The 20,745-nt window shown below is 42.7% G+C and overlaps 2 protein-coding genes across 18 annotated transcripts in view; both read left to right on the plus strand.

The window, feature by feature from the left end:
• Positions 1-841: 841 nt before the first annotated feature.
• On the plus strand, positions 842-9,933 carry LOC117568182 (protein Wnt-2). Of its 2 annotated transcripts, none has more exons than XM_034248629.2 (5): positions 842-2,363; positions 8,504-8,721; positions 8,789-9,051; positions 9,111-9,298; positions 9,366-9,933. In XM_034248629.2, the coding sequence occupies exons 1-5, from the start codon at positions 2,308-2,310 to the stop codon at positions 9,694-9,696; spliced, it is 1,056 nt and encodes a 351-aa protein (XP_034104520.1). In that variant the 5' UTR covers positions 842-2,307; the 3' UTR covers positions 9,697-9,933. The 2 variants fall into 2 exon arrangements, with proteins under 2 accessions (XP_034104520.1, XP_034104521.1); XM_034248630.2 differs by having other exon boundaries at positions 8,509-8,721.
• Positions 9,934-10,753: 820 nt separating this feature from the next.
• Positions 10,754-20,745, plus strand: part of LOC117568183 (trichohyalin) — a 44,230-nt gene continuing 34,238 nt past the window's right edge. For 8 of the 16 annotated variants that reach the window (XM_052006190.1, XM_052006188.1, XM_052006187.1 and 5 more), the window contains exons 1-8: positions 10,754-10,839; positions 12,598-13,095; positions 16,476-16,941; positions 18,882-18,998; positions 19,079-19,252; positions 19,313-19,569; positions 19,635-19,881; positions 19,993-20,048. In XM_052006190.1, coding sequence (XP_051862150.1) covers positions 16,809-16,941; positions 18,882-18,998; positions 19,079-19,252; positions 19,313-19,569; positions 19,635-19,881; positions 19,993-20,048 — 984 coding nt within the window. In that variant the 5' untranslated portion in view covers positions 10,754-10,839; positions 12,598-13,095; positions 16,476-16,808. Of the gene's footprint in view, positions 10,840-12,597; positions 13,096-16,475; positions 16,942-17,768; positions 17,917-18,881; positions 18,999-19,078; positions 19,253-19,312; positions 19,570-19,634; positions 19,882-19,992; positions 20,049-20,745 lie in introns of those variants that run through there. The other 8 variants (XM_052006197.1, XM_052006201.1, XM_052006199.1 and 5 more) reach the window with 3 other exon arrangements.

The following is a 20,745-nucleotide window of genomic DNA, read 5'->3' on the forward strand; positions in this document are numbered from 1 at the left end:
CAAATCGCTAGCGAACCAACCAAATTGTTGCGAGGGTTGCCTTGACATTAAGCGTCAAGGGAAGTATTTTAAGTATTTGTAGTAATATGAACCTCAATAACAATACTAATAATCAAGACTTGTATTTTACTAGTAATAAAATCAATAAATACATTGTTTTTAGAAATTAATACAATATAATTTCTTGACAGCTTCCACTAAGACAGACATACATTCTAAAAAAGAAGCGCTTTATTAAAAAGTGTTCAAAATTCGATGTATAATTAAAATGTGCATTTTATAAATGCAAGGAACCAGTTGCGATATTCAAAATAGCATAACTCTCAAAATTCTTCTGCTAAACAAATGTCACTAAAAAAGATTTAGCGCAACATCTTCCTTGAACTATTATTACAATCAGGAATACCTAAATTATATATTAAAAATATTGATACATTTATATCTACAATAATAGAATTAAATAAAATGTTGAGCTATTTTTAATTTTGCAAATATATTTCCTTCAATAAAATACGCAAACCTTCATTAAATTTTCAGAAGATTTATAAAAATAAATATTTATTCATGTTAACTTTATTTTAAAGCACTTTAAACTGTTAGGATAGTGTATTTAAAGAGATCAGTAAATCGATGACAGCAATTATTTGAATATATTATTATTATCTTTAATTTTAATTACACATTTTAAATCTAACCCTTCAACGTCGCTCAACAACATTTCAAACCAACCCCGCGGTAGCTCAGCTTCCTCGAACTCAGCTCAAACATGTTCGCTCTGGTGGCTGATTGAATAGTTTTTTGAATTTCGTTCAACTGGCCGTTTGCCAGTTCTTATACGACATTCGCGCCCAACGGTTGACCCGGGTCCCGAAAACACAAAAACCAGAAAAAAACCCGAAACTCAAACTGAAAACGAACCCACAAACCGATTCGAATCCAAAACGCTGCGTGTTGTGTCGTCTCGTGTCGTGTCGTGTAGTGTTTGGTTCACAGTGTGAATCTTATGGATTGTCGGCTCAGGTCTTTAATTGTGTCACTAATGAGCCGCATTTATGTTAATCTCGGCACCCGGGTAGCCGCCGTCTAAGCCTTTCAAGCGATCATCACAACGAAGCCGACGATGCCGACGGGGCAAACGATTCCTGCTCAGGGGACAACGACGACAACAACGACGATGTGGACGATGTCGAAGACGCATCTTTATCTCGCGCTGTGAATTAACATACAACATTCAAACACTCAAACACAGCATTCAGCATTCAGTATTCACATATTCAAGAATTCAGCATATTTTTTTTTGGTAGTTTTCACCTGCTGCGCCGTTTATGGTTATTGCCGCAATTTCGTTGTGACAGTCGGAGGCGCTTTATCATAAATTAAAAAGTCGTGTAGTCGGAGACCCCTCGGACAGCGTCGCGGACAGAACGAAGAAGACACCGGCGGCTAAGTGTGTGGATTGTCGTGTGGCTGCCAATGCGGTGGCTTCGTCTTCGTCTTCTTCTTCTTCGTCTTTGCATCGCTCGCGTCGTTCGTGGTCAGTGCGTGTGCGGCTTTTGTGCTGATGAATGATGCTGGAAGCCAAAAGCTGCGACTGAGACTTCGAGAGTGGAGTCGAGCTGAGTTATTTGCATGAATGAAATCGCGACTTGTGATAAACGAGCTGAACTCAGACTGAGACTGAAGCGCGAAGCTGAGGCTGAGGCCAGTTTTGCCGCGCATATTGCTTGAAGCATTTAAGTGTGATCCAATGATCTGATCTTGGCGCTCCGGCGATGACTTAATTTAAACGCGACGCGCCCAGAAGGTGTTAATTAGCATATGAACACATACTTACACATAAATCGAAGCAAACGAATCGAATCGAAACTTACGACTATTTCAGCAACAACAGTCACACTAGCTCTTAAAACTGTGCAACTCCAACTTGACATTTATCGGACGTTACTATTTGCTGTCGTCTGCTCTTTCGGTTCATTAAGAAAATAACATTAAAATACGCTGCGACTGCGTCTTTGCAGCGATTCATCAAAAGCAAATAATCAAAAGAAAAACGCCAGTGAAAAAAGAGTCATAAAAGAAACGAGCAACAAAAATAGAAATACTCGTATATAAAAAATAAAATATGCCTTTTGTAATTGTGCATAGCTTAACAAAATTTCTATGGCAAGTTCTAAAGTTCTTAAAGTCAACACTTTGAGTGTGAAAAGAATATGATGATACTCCAACGAATATCGAATTGTATTTGTGAATGTAAATGTGATTGTGATTGTGCTTGTGTTTGTTTCACAACGTAGCCAAAAACCGAAGATGTGGAAAATACATAACAAACTCTTAATATACATACTCTGGATTATGGAAATAAGGTATAGAAGTGATAAATGGCAACACAAATAGCCAATGAATGGACACAGATTAATCACCTTATAAGCCAAAGCATTAATGTTAGGGTATCAGAGTTATCGCCATAGTTGACTTTCCTATTTTGGGAGCTTATCACTTACAACATCTGCAACAGTTGACAACTGTTTCCTCTGTCTCAGTCCCGTCTCTGTCAGTCGATCTCTGCCAATTGAGGCACAACAAGAAGACAACAGTTAAAATCGCTGCAATCGCTAATTTTCATCTGGGTTACAACAAGGAGATGTATTGTATGTAAAATTGTTATCTACAACAACCGCCTAAACACAAAACGCCCGATGAGATCGCCGTCGATCGACAATCGTCGATAGTCGATCTGTGAGCGTCGATCGTCGATCGTCGATGGTCGTTCGATTCTGCTTTGGAAAAACAGGCGTTGCAATAAAAACTCCAAACAGACAGCGGGAAAACGCTGAAAAATCTCATTAAAATGGGCAATTAAATGGCAGCCGCAGCAACTAAAACAAACTGACAGACGTACGAAGAGAGTGACAGTCGGACAGACCAAGAGATGTTGTGATGGTGCTGCTGCTGCTGCCTCATAACGAATGCCATTTTCCAAGGCGAACACAGTTTGCCAATCAAAGCAAGAGCCATGACATACACGACGACTTGGCCAGCAAAAGGAGCAACGGGAGCAGCAATAACAACAACAACAACTACAACGACAACTGGAAATCAATTTTTGCCATAAACTCATCAACGTGGCTTGGCTGTGTGTTTGGCTGCTATCTAATTGCCTCTTGGTGCAGTCAGTTGCAAGTATCTGAAAGATACGCAGCTCCAATCCAGCCACACAGCTCAAGTGGTGGGCTGAACCTGGTGGGCCGCCTCCTCTCGTTCTCTATCTCTTTCACTTCACTATCTCTGTGTTGCAGCCGACGAAGACGAGCTGAACACAATGCGCATCAACAACATCTGAAATGAGCCATGCCAGTTAACAGGTTGGCCCTCACAGCTGGCCAAAAAAACAAAAAAAAGGGTGCTAACCCAGAAACAAGCAAAGAGAAGAGCACAGAGCACAGAGCAATCGGTGCAGTGTTGTTGCATGTCTTGTAATTGGGGTTACTACAATTTTAAAGCGACCAAATGGCTTGTTGTACATAACAGGAAACAGGCACATACAGAGACTGAGAGACAAAAAGCTGGCCAACTAACTACTCGTTGTAACATCCATTGAACACAATTGAACGCTCGCTGAACGTGCAGACAAACGTCCAAATTGCGATCAAGATCAGGCCGCACATCCAAGTGCTCTCCAAGTGCTTCATGTCGTTGCCAGTTACAAGCCAAAAATGGTCTTAAATGCGGTTCCTGTTCCCAGGGCAACAACAACCAGACAGTCTCAGTCGCAGTCGCAGTCGCAGTTAAAGCCAAAGTCAATGCTATGTTGGTTGCAACCTGCGCGGGAGCCGTCGACAGAGGCAGAGATGTGGTGGGCTTGGTCTGGTGGTCGCTCGGCTTTTGGTCGTTTTGTACTTTTGGATGAGTGATCGACTCGAGCACAAACAAAACTATCTGCTGTTGATCTGTTTGAGTGTGCAGCTGGCCAGTAAACTACATATATATATATTTTTGTGTTGTGCTTGCCAATTGCCCATGACGAACGATCCGCTTTGGCTTTTACCTGTTGCAGCTAACTCGCAGCTAGGCTCGGCTAAGCACAGCGAAACACAAAAGCAGAGAAACCCTCCTCGACCATGGTCATATGTCTTTCACTGGTCAATTACGTCGTCGTTTTGGTATTTGCCAGGATTGAGCAGCGCCAATATGCCACAATGGGGCACATACAACACACACAATTGTTGCTGGCCGTTTGTCTGCGCGTGGCAGCGACATTTTTCTTTGCCATTGCATTGCCATTGCCATGGCCAAGGCTGGGTCACAACAAATATTTGTGTTTTTATTGATGGCATGTTGAACATGCCTTTATGGCTTTTCGGTATGCTGCGTGCGCCTCCTCCACCTCCTCCGCCTCCTCCAACTCCTCTTTCTACTCCTCAGCTTGCACTCCACACGCCCACTTTACATAGAGCCAGGGATTAGCTGACTTTCAAACGTTTGCATTGTTTTTTCCTTTTCGGGTTTTGCGAATTAATGTGGCTTTGTGGCTTCCGCCTCCAATTGGCGCTTTATTTTCTGCGTCCACACTCGTAAATTGTGCAGCCAGCAGGCAGAGCGCCATGAACATGTCAGCAAGCCATGTAATTACCACAGCGCCACAGCACATGGACTTGGACATGCGGAATGAACAGATCCCACCATCAACATTGGCATCACCATCAGCAATATATCTGCACACTGCGCACATAACTTGCAGTCTGCAGTTGACCAACAGCAGCTAACACAGAATGCCGACTGCGTTCCAGAGCAATTTGACACAGCGGTGGGTCGCCAAATGTCTAGGCTTTCTGTCTTTACAATGCACTCACAAAAATTACAAAACGAAATTGATAAAGAAAGGAAGCTATTTAGTTTTACTGCCTTCTTTTCTTGCAGTGCATTGATTGCTGCCCTTTTGGGATCAGACTGGACGTCCATAGAGTGCGGTCTGGTTACGTTTTTTAGCTGAGACTGGCTCAAGTTTTGTCTGGCTGCAACGCCTGCGCGTGAAAATATTAAAGTCATATTTTTATGAACCTCCAAAGTACGCATTAAGAGAGTGTTGGCTGCCCGAGTTGTTGCTGTTGCTGTTGCTCGCGTTGTGGCTGCTGCTGTTTTTGGCTTGTTATTGACTGTTGGCTGTGTGTGCATTTATGTTTATGCTGCTGTCGAGATGTATAAGTGGTCAGTCTGTAGCCACTGTAGCCACAGACAGACTCCAGCTCCAGTTTCAGTTGCATGCTGCTGCCTGCCAGTTGCCTCCGCGTGCTGCTAATTGGAGCCTGCCTCTAAATGCGTTTAAATTATGCGACTGGCCTAATCCATTTTTAATGATTCCTAGTCCGCACATTATTGACTTGGCCAACAGACTGCCATTTTTTTCTTCTTCTTGTTGATTTGCGCGTCATTTCAATGATTAGCCAATGCCCAATCGATGTTCAGCTCAATTTGTTTCGACTGACCGCACCATAAAATTGTCAGCAAAACGAGTTTCGATTTGTTAATGCGAGCCATCATCATAATCATCATTGCAAAAAAACTTAAAAAATAATAATTATTTGCCGATATTTGCCGTCGATCATACGATCGAGTAGCTGAGCCGGAAGAGTCAATCCAATGTAATCCAAAAAATAATCTCGTAAGCTACTGGAAAAGCGTTTTTCCAAACTCGGTTTCACAAAAAAAAAAAAATTAAGAAAAAAACTCGCATGGCGACATTGCGTGGCTGAGCGCACATTTCTTTTATTGTTTTTCTCAGCAAGATTTATTCACATATTTTCCTTGGATGTTTTTTTAAGTTGTATTTTTAATTAGTTTCGCTTTTTTTGGCTATAACTTAGTATTTTGTTGGGGGTAGTAAAAACCAGTTTATTTTTGCTATAAGAATTGACATCATACTCGCAGCTTCATTTAAATGATTTATTATAGAATAAAAGCGTGCACTGTGAGAAATCGGGCAGCAACCTGACATACTTATATACTTACATACAACTTGACAACCCTGCTGGCGAAAATCTGTGGTATCAAGTTCACGACAGGTCCTTGCTCTCTCACGCATCGCACGTTGAGCCCGTCGGCACAAGAATCTAAGCTCTGAATCGGCACAACAAAATAAAACCAAAAGAACAAAAAAAAAGGGTCACGAAATGAAGGCGAGACTCGTTCCCATTCCTGCGCTTTCGATATAGAGCCAGAGATAAAAGAGCTGAGACGGAGTTGTGGAAGCAGGAGCAACCACAGCGAAAACAAAGCACAAATCAAGTACACGTGACTTGGACTGTTGACGTTGCGTATGAAGTGGTAGGGATAGCAAAGCCATGAATTGCTGTTGTTGTTGTTGTTGTTGATGATGATGAAATTGTCGGCGTTGACATGCAACAGGCAACGCTCAACGCTCAAAGCGAGCAAAGCGCTTCAAGTGCCAGAGACAAATTAAATAAAGCACGAAAAGTATGTGGAACAAAAAACTAAAAGCTAAAACAAAAGGCCTCGGATGAAAAGAGATTGCTGCCCCTGATTGCTGCTGCTGTTGTTGCTGTTGGTATTGAGGTGGGCATGACGGTCACGCTGTACGAACGCACGAAAAGCTATTGACTGACTGCCTGACTGACTGACTGAGGAACGAAAGCCGTGTATGCGGATGTGCTGACAGATCGATCAACACAGTTTAGTCCGAGTTAAAGTTGAAGGTTGGTGCGTTGCAGCCACCGCTGCAACCACTGAAGCATGGAAACCACTTCAGCAACCACAGCCACCGATGCATCGCATCCTGACTTCATCGTTCGTTGTGTCTGTTAAACGAGCCTAATTATTAGTTTACTACCAATTTCGCTGCTGCTCGAGCGAACTGCATGTTAACAGCATGTACAACAAGTCATGAGCAACAACGCAGATCAAACTGAAGAAACAACAAAAAAAAAAAAAAAAACGAAGCGAACCTCTCGATTGCCGATTGTCGAAGCTCGTTGGTCTGGTGGCCAGTTGAAGGGTTAATTTGCTGCAACGCCCGAGGACATGTTGCCAAGATCATGTGACTGTGCCTTTTGCTTGTAAGAAGTGTAATTTCTGTAAATTGATTTAATTGGCCCAATTAAAAGTGCGTTGTTGTAAACGAAACACTCCGAGACTCACTCCACTCGATGCGACATGGGCGAAAGCAGCAGTTGCCAAGTCATTTGGCGATTGGCATTCGACTTCGAGTTGCAACCAGTTGGAATTGGGAATTGGTGTGGCAATTGTTTGGCCTCAGGATGTGGCGCAGCTGGTCCAGCTTCAGCTTTAGCTTTAGCTTCAGCTCTTGGTCAAAGCGTGTGTAAACTCTAATGTGAGCGAGCTGGCATTTTTTGGTTTCCTCTTTTTTTTTGCGGTTGGCGCAGCTGTTTGATTGGTTTTGCTGGCCAATCGACAGGTAGACAATTGAGCTCGTTATGCATCCGATGGAATGTTCTACGAGTTGAGTTTTCGAAATGTTCGAGTGGGAAGTGGCTCTACATAAACACACGGGCTTCCAGTTTCATTCACAATATGCTCTTCCTACGATTTTGAGAGCTAATCACACAGCCGAACGATAGTTGAAGCATGTTGCTTTATGATAGCAAAATGTATTTGGGGCTGCCTTTATCTCTTTTTCGCATGGCAATTTACAAGTCATTATGAAACCACTTCATTAATCCAGCCAGCATCACATAGCTGCGGATTGGCATTTAAGGCCCAAGAAAGACAGGCAGAGAGTAAAATTTAAGAGCCTTGATTAGACATTCCAATTGCGAGTAAGCTTCTCCGTGATTAGATGGCGGAGATGCATGTAATTATGGCTAATAATAGAGCTGGCGGCATTATTTTGACTAAAACTGACAGTAAAACTGTCTACGCCCCCGTTGTTACCCCCCCCCCCCTGTTCTCCGCCCCTCGCTTTGGCTATAATAACAATAAACAGCCGAGAGTCACAAGTCGCGAGCTTTTGCAAGTCGAGTTGAGTCGAGCTCGAACGCATTTATCTTTGGCATACGGCACATTCAGTTTTCCATTGGCCATTCATGGAACATTTATTGGCTGCTGTCCGGTTGGCTGACTCGTGGCTGGTTGGCTGTTGCTGTTGCTGTTGCTTTTCCATGGCAATGCCATTGCAAACGAAACGACGGCAAACGAAATGGAAATGAATTGATCGCCGGCGGCGTTTATTGAGCACGACTTTTCAGCCATCGATCGATCCACATTTGTTTGTGCATATTTCTTGCCATATTTTATTTATTGTTGGCTCAATGCGATGGCGTTGCATTCGTTGCTGTTTCTAAGCCAGCAACAACAACAACACAGGTGGTCGCGTCGTGTGTTTGCAATGCAAGTGAGAGGTGAAAATCGCAATAAAAATGTCGCATGTGCACAGCTCAACAACCAATCCCGATGCGGCGCATACGAGTATATATCAATTATACGGGGTGTCATTAACGCGAGTATTTATTTGTTGTTGCTTTCTCGTCAGATTAGTATCCAGCTTTACGTCCGCCATGCTCTGCGGCCGCATACCCGGCCTCACGATGGCCCAGCGACAGCTGTGCAGCGACATGCCCGACGCCCTCATCGCCCTGGACGAGGGTCAGCAGCTGGGCTCACGCGAGTGTCAGCAACAGTTTCGGGGTCATCGCTGGAACTGCTCGGGGGTGTGGCAGCGCAACGTCTTCTCCCATGTCATACCCATAGGTAAGTCTGTTGGCTTTGTAGGTGGTAACCGCAGCAATGATGTGTATTCTCTGCCATTTCGCGACAGCTTCTAGGGAGGCGGCTTATACTTATGCCATAGCCAGCGCTGGAGCCGCGTACTCAGTGACTGCCGCTTGTGCGCGAGGCAACATTTCCACCTGCGGCTGCGATGTGCGGCACAAGGCGGCGCCACCGGACTGGAAGTGGGGCGGCTGCTCGGCGGATGTGGACTTTGGCATGCGATACACACGCAAGTTCATGGATGCCCGCGAGTTGGAGCGTGATTCGCGTACGCTTATGAATCTGCACAACAATCGTGTGGGGCGCACGGTGCGTATACGTTATGGCAATTGATTGCTCTATTTAATCATAGCGTGTTCCTTTTGCAGATTGTGAAAAAGCTGCTGCGCACCGATTGCAAGTGCCATGGCGTCAGCGGCTCGTGTGTCATGAAAACGTGCTGGACTAGCTTGCCGCCCTTTAGCGTGATTGGCGACAAGTTGATGCAGAAATATCACAAAGCCAAAACTGTTCAAGCCGTCAGAGGCAAACGTGGACTGAGATTAGTATTAAGCAGGTGAGTCGCAACTCCAAAAAGGGAATATACGAGTATGTCATGTCGTGTCATGTCATGTTTTTTGCAGAAAAAAGCATGCCGCCGCAGCCGCAGCCGCTGGTGCTGGTGTTGCACAGAAACCTGCGCTCGTTTGGCCCAAGCGCATGGAGCTCGTTTACCTGGAGGCATCGCCCAACTATTGTGAGCGCAGCATTCAAACTGGCACACTGGGCACAGCGGGCCGACCCTGCAATCGCAGTGGCCACGGCCCCCAGAGCTGTGATCTGCTGTGCTGTGGGCGTGGCCACAACACCCAGCACATACGTCGCAAGCAACAGTGTCGCTGTCAGTTCCACTGGTGTTGCTCTGTCGAGTGCGAACTGTGCGACGAGAACTACGAGGAGTTCACCTGTAAATAGTTGTCCCCTAAGTTGCCAAGTTGTTGCCCCTAAGTTGCCCGAGGGGGCGCAAGGCGAAGGCATGAAGATGGCAAGGCAAAGCGATGCGAATGTTGCTAGTATTACATAGTTTAGCTTATAGCGAACTTAACTTAGTATTATAAAATATGTACTACACACACTTACACACACACACACACAAACACTGACAAACACAAGCGTACACATGCAGAGAAGCTCGAATAAATTTTAGAAAAGTTCAAAATCTTGTCTACTACAATTTAAACTTTAATTACAGGTGGATATAAAATAAACAAAACATATGAAGAACACTAAATTTAACAGCTCTCATTTAAACGGTAGTAAAACACCATAAAAATCAACAAACCCCAATTTGGCAATCTAAATTAAATGTTGAAAATGCAATCTCAATGAAAAAAGTGATAAAACATATAAAATGCCTACAAATGAATTTTTGTACAATAATAACTATCCGAATACAACAACAAACTATTTTCTTTAGACAAATGACTGTTGAAATCGAATAGTATGTTGAACAAACGTTAAGTAATCGCAGCAGTTTATCATTTCACACAAAACTCGTCTTTGCTTGCGCTAACTATAAACTGTTGCATACTTTTAGGGCGCGCATTTAAATGCGCCGCACAGCGTTGCCAGATCAAACGTACTTGACGCGTAACGTAACTAAGGCCGAATCACGTAACGTTAACAAGCAGCACGTCAAGTGCAACGACGGCAATAGTAGTAAAGGAATTTTGAAGCACATTTCATATTTTGGTATTGGAATTTTCATTTAGCCGCACAAGCAGCAAATACAATTACACAAAGCCAACGAGAGAGAGAGAGAGAGTTAGAGAGTGGGAGAGCAAAAATTGAGAGAATTAAGGAAAACTGCGCGAGCGCGATGTAAATTCATTGATTGCAATCAGGAAACTCAGTGAGCTCTCGCACTATTTCAAAAGTGGGGAGACCAAAATGGAGCAAACTCACCACGCACAGACTACAAGACTATGCGATTTTTGTCTATGGGACTATAACAGCGACTGGCACGGACGAGCGGCGCTCAGTTCTCTGAGGGTAGTTAGTTGGACAACGGCGTTGCCGCAAAACGGGCCCCACAGCTGCCGCACAACAATTTTTTGGGTTAGATTATACACAGAAATACACATAGACACACACTCACACACACACATACACATTCACACACAGGGTATTGGCACGCATACGCATACGCACACAGACTATATGTATCTGTAAATGTATCTTTTAACTGCTGCTGCTGCTGCTGCTGCTTCAGTTAGTAAAACAGCAGCAGAGACCGAGGCAAAAAAAAGGCCAACTTAATTGCTTGGCAAGAATGAAGGAAAAAATAAGTGAAGAAGTGTATGTGCAAAAGCAAACGCTAAATTAAACTGTGTGTAAAATGTGCAAAATACAAAAGCAGCAAAAAATATGAGAATGGACAATTTGAAACAAAGCGAAACTACATAAAACCATAAAGAAAAAGGAAAATATCAGTGCAAAAAGTTGAAAAATAATGTGTATATATGTTGTGGTGTGCGAGTATGCGGGCAAATATATATGTGTGCGAGTGTTCTAGTGTGAGTGTGTGTGTGCGTGTGTAGCAGCAATTGTGCTTTAGGCCGCGACTGCTCCCTGGATACAGAAAAGTGATTTCCTGCAAAATGTGCTCGCGCCTCAGAAATTGAAGCCACAAAAACCTTTGACAGCCTATGAGTGCCGAAAACGAATCGTATTATGAATGAATAATGATTAACTTATGACTAACCAACAAACTAAACGATATGAAACGAAACGAATGCGAGTGTATATCGCACATACACAAGGATATACAAATTGACTTCAAAACTCAGGAATGGGAATGTCAATGGGAAAGGGGATTGAGGAAAGTTGATGTATCGCCTCACTCGACTCTGACTGCATATCGATTGATGAAAAAATTATTATAAATTGCTTCAACCTACATATAAAGCGTGTGAGATACACACACACACATAAACACACACGCGTACAGTGAAGCGTACGCATACATTAAGTTTGAAAAGCTATAAGCTGTATAACAGCACACAGACACACACACTCCTGCCTGGAGCAATGAGGAAGAGAGAGAGAAAGAGTGAGAGAGAGAGAGGGGCGGGAAAACTGTAACATAATGTTGTATAGGCGAGTAGGTGGGTGGGGAGGGGGATACAAAGGGGACTCTTATGTCGTTAGCTTCGTTAGTGGTCGCTCGGTTCGTTCGTTTCGTGTTCGTTTCGTTTCGCATTCGTTTTGTACGTCGTGTTAGAACGTACGTAATGCTCGTTGTTTCGTTACGTTGCGATTACGTCGTACGTAGCTCACACTCCGTGAAACTTCGCGCTGACGTTGACGCTGCTGACTTCACGCCATCGTCTGTGTCCGTATCCGTGTCCGCGCGTCTCTCGCTCTCGCTGTGGCTCTGGCTCCTTTCGCTCACGCTCTTTCGCTGCCTCTGCTGAGTGCCATTATGTGGGCGCTGCTTCGTGCCATTCGAAATGTGTGTCAGTGGCTTCTCGTCAGCGCACTGAAGCGAGCGGAAAGAGCGTCTGTGTGAGTTCGGGTTCGAGTTCGAGTTGCTCCCCCAAACTCCAACTGCAACTCTGACTTTGTCTCCGGCAACCAACAACTTCATCTCGGTGCGCGTAAAACGAATTTGCCTCTTATAAATCACTCGTTGGGCACGAAGCACTCCAAGCACAACAAGCTCCTCATCAACAAGAAAGCAACACACAAAAAAAAATAAAAAAATAATGAAAAAATGTGGTTTAATTAACTCAAGAGGAAAAAGTTCAACAGTTTAACTAATGTGTGTGTTTGTGTGATGCGGTTGTTATCATGTTTTTTATTCCATCCATCCAGCCATGTACATACATAAAAAATGCATTAGACTAACAAGCGGCTTTTAGAAAAAGAACAAATGCAATTACTCAACAACAAGTAAAACTAACTAAAAAAAAACACAAAACGAAAAGAAAAACAAACAACAACAATATAAAAAAAAGTGTTGCAGCAAAAACGGCGAAAGCGGAACCGGAAATGCACATAACGGCGCCTGACAACAGCAGTGAGAGGAAATAACAGCAGCGGCAAGCTAAGTTCACACACACACACACACCTCCCCCGCACTCTTCCCCCTCCAAATCAACGACACACACACACCACTTGCAAAGCAATGTAGCCGCTGCTGTGCGTGTGTGTAGAAGTGCATTCGAGCAAGCTTAGAAGGAAGCTGAAGCGAAGCTGCAACAATTGGATCAGTCAACATCAACAAGAAGCTGTAGCTGTAAAGCAAATCAATTTCATACCCAGCAACGTCACACGGAAAATCATTCAAAATTCATCGTTTAAGCAAAGCGGGTGAGCATTTCACACACAAAGCTAACGAGTAATCCTTCTACGATTTTCGTCCTGCTTGGTTGAGGTTAATGCAGTTTTGATCAAGACCCACACACACACAACCACACACATACACATACATTTACAGACTGTATTGTAACATTTATTATGTGCATTGTAAGCTATATTGATTTCTGCGTATGTCTTGAGTAATCGTAACCCGAACCACAAAATAACAACAACAAAAACTCTTAAACAAAACCATTCCAACAACAACAACTCTCTATTCAAATACTCAACTCTATTCATGCTTGTAATACTTCTCTGCTGAGCCAACAAACTCAGTTCATATGTATTTTTTTTTAAGTGTATGTGTATGTGTATGTGTAAGTGTATAACTATTGTGCATTCATCTTTAATTTCCTCTATAACAAATACTATATAATAATAACTATATATTTTTTGTACTTTCGATTGACTTTGGTTTAGTTTAGTGAGCAGAACTAAGATATTAATGTGTGTGCTAGTAATAGTATAAATTAAATAGTTACTACTCGTATTTATACTCTAAGTAAGTAGTTTTAGTTATTAGCTATGGAATATTACACATACGCCCCAGTAACATGTTGAATCTTAGCTACAAATGTATACCAAACTCTTCCTTGAGCCTGACAAGTCGATTACCCCAATTGTCTTTCACATTTAATTGGTTTTTGCATTTCCCTAGCTCCCTTGTTTCTTTCCCTTCTCCTTTTCCTTTCTTTGCTGTCAATTTCGTGTTCATTTTTAGTTTCATTTGGGTTTTCGATTTGTTTTATTTTTTTGGCATATCATCATCGAGCTGCCTGGCAATTGATAGTTTATAATTAGACGCGCACGAAAGGTCCTCAAATAAGTGCCAGCAAATAGTCCTAGGCAACTTTACCGAGCTATTTTACTTCTGCTTCTACTTCTACTTGCCACCTCAACCCCTTCGTCGTCCTTTATGGCTGCCTTTGCTGCTCGCATGATTTGTCATGCGAGTATACATACTGAAGCATTGACAGTGGCTATAAGTATTTTTCATACTCGCAACCGCTTTGCGTGTTTGTTTTTATTCTTATTGTGTCCTTCTGCCCCCGTCCCTTTGCCTCTCCTCTCTCCTTCCCATACCTGCCTTTAGCTTTGCTTTTAGTATTAGTTACAGTTGATTCTCAGGTTTCAGTTTCTGTTCAATTTCAGTTTCAGTTACACACAGTTTGTTGTTTTTCTTTTTTTTTTTTGGTTTGTCTTAGTCTTGTTCTAATTTTAGATGAGTGGAATAATTTTTATTGATTTCAAATTTTAACCTTATTTTACACGCTTTGCCGGGTGGGTGCCTCAAGTGTGTGCGTGTGTTGCTGTCTCGCACAGCATAGGCCTCAAGACCACAAAAGCAAATCGGGAGAAGAAAAAAAAAACACACAAACACACATAGAGTAAGAAACGAAAGAAAAAAAACGCCGCCAAAGCGTCCCAACGCCCACTGGGTAACAACAAAATGCGGCAAATGTTTTACGATGACGCTATTGTTGAGCCGTCGTCACCAAAGAGAGAGAGAGAACGTATACATATATATGAATTTATATATATATGTGTCTATATGTATTGCAACTGCGCAGAGTTGTGTGGTGAATTGCTCTGTGACTCTACCGCTGGGAGCCAAGCAATGGGCCACACATCAATTCAACATGTTTGTTTTGAGGGGCTGTCTATACACATTTATCACGAGAGAGAGAGAGCGAAAGAAAGAGAGAGAGAGAGACGAGGCTCGACTGATAAGCCAACTGTCGACTTTTAGCCGCGAGCACCAACAGCGGAGCAGACAACAATTGTACACGATTTCGTCATCAAATGCTATTACGAATGCCCCAAAGTGGCAACCGGAAGTGCAAGCGCATCAACAGCAGCAACGCCGCGCCTCAAAGTATGCAATGCAAACTGAGTGAGCGCTGAGCCCCTCCTCTCTATGCATGACTAGCTGTTAAGTGCGTGTGTGGCATAGTGTTGCACTCTGCCTGTGTCTGTGTCTGTGTGTGTGCTTTGTTTGCCCAGCAAAGTGCTGCGTTGCATTGTAGCCGATGTAATCGAATCTGGCCTCAGACAAGCACAAGCACAAGCATTAGTTATTATGTGCAGCGGCAGCCTCTGCTCCCGTGACCTCATCTTGATTGTGTTTATGTGCCTGTCACAGCTGCTGCTGCTGCTGCTGCCAGCAATTTTGACCAATACACTTTTGCTGTCACATAAATGGGCACTCAAGTGACACACACAAACACACATACACTGTAAACGGAGTGCAGTTACACTTGCTTAGGCATGCAAGTAAACATTTGAATGGTCTTCCGGTCTGCTGATTCGTTTAGCTTTTATTTAGCCGCTGTCGCTGTCACCGTCGTCGTTGTAGTTGTTTTTGTTATTTCTTGTTTACTCACTATCCCCCTCTCCTGTTCTCCTCTTTCACCTTTCGCCCTCTCTTCAACGCTCTTACCTTTCGCCTTTGCCCATTCATAAAGCGGCGCATTCAGTGCTGTCTTGCCCTGCACTTCACCACTGAGCCTTTCCTTTCCTTTCACAAAATGTGAAACCTGTCTTAGCTACTGCACACACACGTGCCACACAGCTGCGAGGGCAGCTTGACAACTAGTTGCAACATTTATTACAAGCACAATTAGAGACTAATTAGAGTTGCCTGTCAATTAGGCTGTCCCATTTAAATAATCTAGATAGTCTGCTTAGACGATGGACTGTGCTTTATCTGTCTAGACTCGAGTCACCTTTGCTTATGATTTATTTATCTTATTACCATTTTGTATTTGATATTGATGCCGCCCTCGTTTGCTATTCATGTGAATTATTATACCAGAAGCTCTGTGTGTGTGTGTGTGTGTGTGTGTGTATTTATCTGAGTGCGACTCCTCTTGAGAGCGGCTGCTCAAGTGGCAATTTGCATGCGATTTGTTTTGTTTAAATACAGAGAAGAGAAAAAAGCAAAAGCTAACGCTAAAAGAGAGCTAAGGAAATGGAATAGGGAAATTTGCATATAGCTGCCATAATGCAATGCTCTCGACATTTTTTCCCAGCCACTGCTTTGGTTATTTGCCCATGCGCTTACGGCTAAGCAGTTGTCTGAGATTTAGGTAAAAAGGTTAAGGATATGCAAGTTGCGTGTTAGTCTCATTTAAATGCAAAACGGCCAGTCGAACAGCAATGCTTTAAGACACACTCAGACACACACACACCGGAGACGGGGCGTATGCGTAATAAGTTATGAGTATGAGTTATGTATGTATGTATATTACGTATACGTAATTCGTAAGATATGTTTTATGTTCGTTGCGTTGTACTATGTTTTCTTTTCTTCTCACTTCTTACACTTGCAGATATGACCAGCAATCGTGGCGAGCAAAAGCAATTTAAAGAATTTAACGCGAAATAGAACCAACAAGAAAATCTCTCAATTTACAAGAATAACACAAAACCAACACACGAAAAGCCAATCAAAAACGTGCATATCAATAGCCGATTAACTGGTCAAACCAATCAAACGTCGCATTTAAGCGCAGGAGACAATACAAGAGAACTGCAAATAGTTTAAATACAACAAAAAGCAACTGGAGCTGAAGCTGACTGAGAAGAGCAAAGAGAAGACGGAGGAGGAGAACGGCTAAACTGCTCGCTGGCTGTGGGTGCATGCCGCGGATCAGCCGCGGATTATGTCACGTGACGAATATAATCCAGTGAATAGCTCTGGTGTGCGCAGTCCGGGTCGCGTGCGTCGCCTCCAGGAATTGCCAACAGTCGATCGCTCACCATCACGGGATTACGGCGCACGCGGAAGTCCTCTAGGTGAACACACACACACATTCTCTCACACACTCTTGAAACTCTTAAAAGTAAAACAGCTTACAGCTTACTGTTTATCGTTTACTATGAACAGACGTTTCAACAATTAGTGTTGAAACGTTGCAAACTAACAAACAAATGCTTCAACTTCAATTCTCTGGCTACACTCAAGTAGCATTCGAAATCGAGTACAAGAAAAGTATCTCAAAGATACGTTTGTGCGCGAATCAAAATCTTAGCAAATAGAACTTTAGTTTAACTATTTATTTCGCTGCTTTCTCTCTGAATTAATTGGCATCCTTTTAAACTAACTAACTACCTAACAACTGCTTAGTATTTATTACTAACTCCAAAAAAATATCTCTATAAATCCTGTTGCATGCAATACACGAAACTAAAATGAATTTCTGTATGTTAGCACGGATAAATTGGCTTAATGGACGGTACAATTAAAATGACAAATGAGGAAACTAATTATGCTTTTAGTTGTGTGCTAATGTAGTTAATTATACTAATGCAAAATTTTAACTAAAATCTATAATTTCTGTCTAACATCACACGCATGCGCATGGTACATATTTTTGGTTTTGGCTTAACTCATCTGCAACAATCTGTAACAATTTTTCATTTATTTCTTTTCTCTTTAACAATTCTACAATTAACACACACACAACACACACACACATACACACAAAAACACACACTTGAATTGATATCGTTGAAAATTGAAATCGCATTCTGCAAACTGAACTCTGCAAACACGAAATTCATTTGCAAATTTCTGTTTTGTTGATTTTGTGATTTTTTTTCTTAAATTCACTTGTGAGCAGTCTGAACACGTCGCATAACTCTCTATAACTTGTAAATTGCATTAAGATGGCAAACAGTTGAGCTGCTGAAGCAACACAGAGAGAAACAAATTTAATTCCTGCAGAAGCGTTAAGCAAAATCAAAGCCTCAAACTGGATTACAATTATGGTTAGCAAGTATTCCACTTCATACACAACCAGATAGATAGTTGAGTGCAATGTTGCCAGTTGTGACCCACTTCGAGCACAAATTGAATGAAAAAGCTGCTTAACTGAGCACACAAATTGACCATAATTCGCGAGGCCAGTTAACTCAGGACACATGCTCAAATAAAACTTGTTCAACTAGCGACTAACTAATTAGCGCTTCGCTAGGTCAGAGTTTGTTTTTGTATATATTTCAAAGTGATGTCGAGTTATCTGAGCTGCCATAAGTAGCTTATAAAACGAGACCCGAAGTAATCCTTTTATGAGGGCACATGAAACACAAATTGAAAACAATATTTCAGGCTTCATTTTGGCCTTAAACAAATGTGCAAGCAGGTAGGCAGGTAGGAAGTTTTGTGGCCAAAGTGGCAGCACTGACACGCAAGGACAACTCTAGTACAGCACTGTACTGCCACAAATTAAGTTTCATGCCACGGCAAAAGTTTAGCTTATGCCCCACGCTCCAATCAACACTCACACTCACACTTTGAAGCAAAGAGAAGCCGCAGAAACCAAAAGGAGCAGCCAACAATGTAGCTAGTTTATGAGCCTTTTTATACGACAGCGTTGGCGACACGACAAACATTTTTACCCAGCTCTTTCCACACAGTTTTGCGTTGCCTCGTAAATGCAGATTTCAGTATAAAGATGCCCGAACACGACACTTAGTATTAGAGCAACATGGAAGTCAGAAAATTCCAAAATTCTAAAGTTCTAAAGTTCAACTTCCACTGCACTAGAAACTAGTTACAGCTCTTGAGTTTCTTTATGGTTTCCTCTTTTTGTGTTTTCATCTTGATTTGGTGATCACACAAAACACACAGACACTCGATAAAAAAAAGAAAGCAAAACAAAGAAAGAAAAAAAGAAAAAGCAGAACCCGTCATCCTCATTTGATCATCGTCATGAATTCTATGTGAATTTCAGCAATGGGCAGTCCATACTACCGCGACATGGATGAGCCAACAAGTCCCGCGGGCGCGGGACACCATCGCAGCCGCAGTGCCAGCAGACCACCGATGTCACATGCCATGGACTATCCAAGTAATATCGCAGTGCTGCGCATTCATTTTCGATCGATTGATGGCAATAATTACTTATCGTATTCAATGTTTAATCCACAGGAACCCGCTATCAATCGCTCGATCGCGGCGGTCTCGTCGATCCACACGATCGCGAGTTCATACCCATACGAGAGCCGCGTGATCGCTCCCGGGACAGATCCCTGGAGCGTGGGCTCTATCTAGAGGACGAGCTGTACGGCCGTTCGGCACGACAAAGTCCCAATGCGCTGGGAGGTAAGTGAAGTCAATACTTCTCCTAAACTTAACTCATTTTGTAACTCTTCTCTTTGCCAGGCTATAATACGGGCATGCCCACCTCAGATCGCGCTTATCTGGGGGACTTGCAGCATCAGAACACCGATCTGCAACGTGAACTGGGCAATCTGAAGCGCGAACTGGAGCTGACGAATCAAAAGCTGGGCAGCTCCATGCACAGCATCAAGACCTTCTGGTCGCCCGAACTGAAAAAGGAGCGAGCGTTGCGCAAAGAGGAGAGCGCCAAATACAGTCTGATCAACGATCAGCTGAAGCTGCTCAGCACAGAGAATCAGGTGAGTTGTTATAACTTCAAAGTTCACTTAATATTGCCACTAAATTCTTAAAATGCTTAAACCAGAAACAAGCGATGCTGGTGCGTCAGCTGGAGGAGGAGCTGCGTCTGCGAATGCGACAACCGAATCTCGAGATGCAGCAGCAAATGGAGGCCATCTATGCGGAGAACGATCATCTGCAGCGCGAGATAAGCATATTGCGAGAAACGATCAAGGATCTCGAGTGTCGCGTGGAGACGCAAAAGCAAACGCTGATAGCACGCGACGAGAGCATCAAGAAGCTGCTCGAAATGCTGCAGGCCAAGGGCATGGGTAAGTTTCGCCATCAGTTTTCCCTCCGTTTTTCACGTCATTAGTTGGCCCAACAAAAAACAAAATCACATTCGCCACATCCGTTGCAATCTCTACCATTTGTTGTTGCAGGCAAGGAGGAGGAGCGTCAAATGTTCCAGCAAATGCAAGCGATGGCACAAAAACAGGTAAGTCCATTTCCACTATCATTTCCCCATTTCCTTGTTGTCTACTTTTTTCCGTTGTTTCGTTTTTTTTTTTTCCTTTATACGTTGTTTGTCTTTTTGCCACCTGAAACAGGCGGCCCCGCAAAAGAAATCGACTCTCTCTCAATCTCTTTATATATACTGTATACTATATATTTTTCGTTTTGCGGCAAACAATGCTCTAGAGACAATGATTTCGTACACGGGGCAAGGGGGCTACCAAAAAAACAATAACAACTACAACAAACAGCAGCCCTCTGCCCCATCTAAAAAAAAACAAAAAAAAAAAACAAAATATATAAAAGAAATAATACAAATCCAAAGAAAAACGTTTTCAATCTACAACTACAGCAACAACAACTACTACAGCAAATACTTGTTAACTGTTTTTATTATCGGTTTTTGTTTCACTTCTCATTTTAGTTTTTGAACATAGTCTTTTTTTCCAAGTTTGCGTGCTCGCAGCGCCAACAACAACAACTGAGTTACCTTCATTTTCTACTTCTTTTTTTTTGTGTTCTTAAAACGCTAACAAATATCACACACTCACACACTCACTAACACACGTACACAACATACTAAACTGCCCTCGTATACTCGATTTGTAGTGTGACTAGCATCCAAAACAAAAAAAAAAAAAAAAAAAAAAAAAAAAACAAATAAATAACAATAAATACTT

This window comes from Drosophila albomicans, chromosome 3 (genome assembly GCF_009650485.2).
Source record: "Drosophila albomicans strain 15112-1751.03 chromosome 3, ASM965048v2, whole genome shotgun sequence".
Classification (NCBI taxonomy): domain Eukaryota; kingdom Metazoa; phylum Arthropoda; class Insecta; order Diptera; family Drosophilidae; genus Drosophila; species Drosophila albomicans.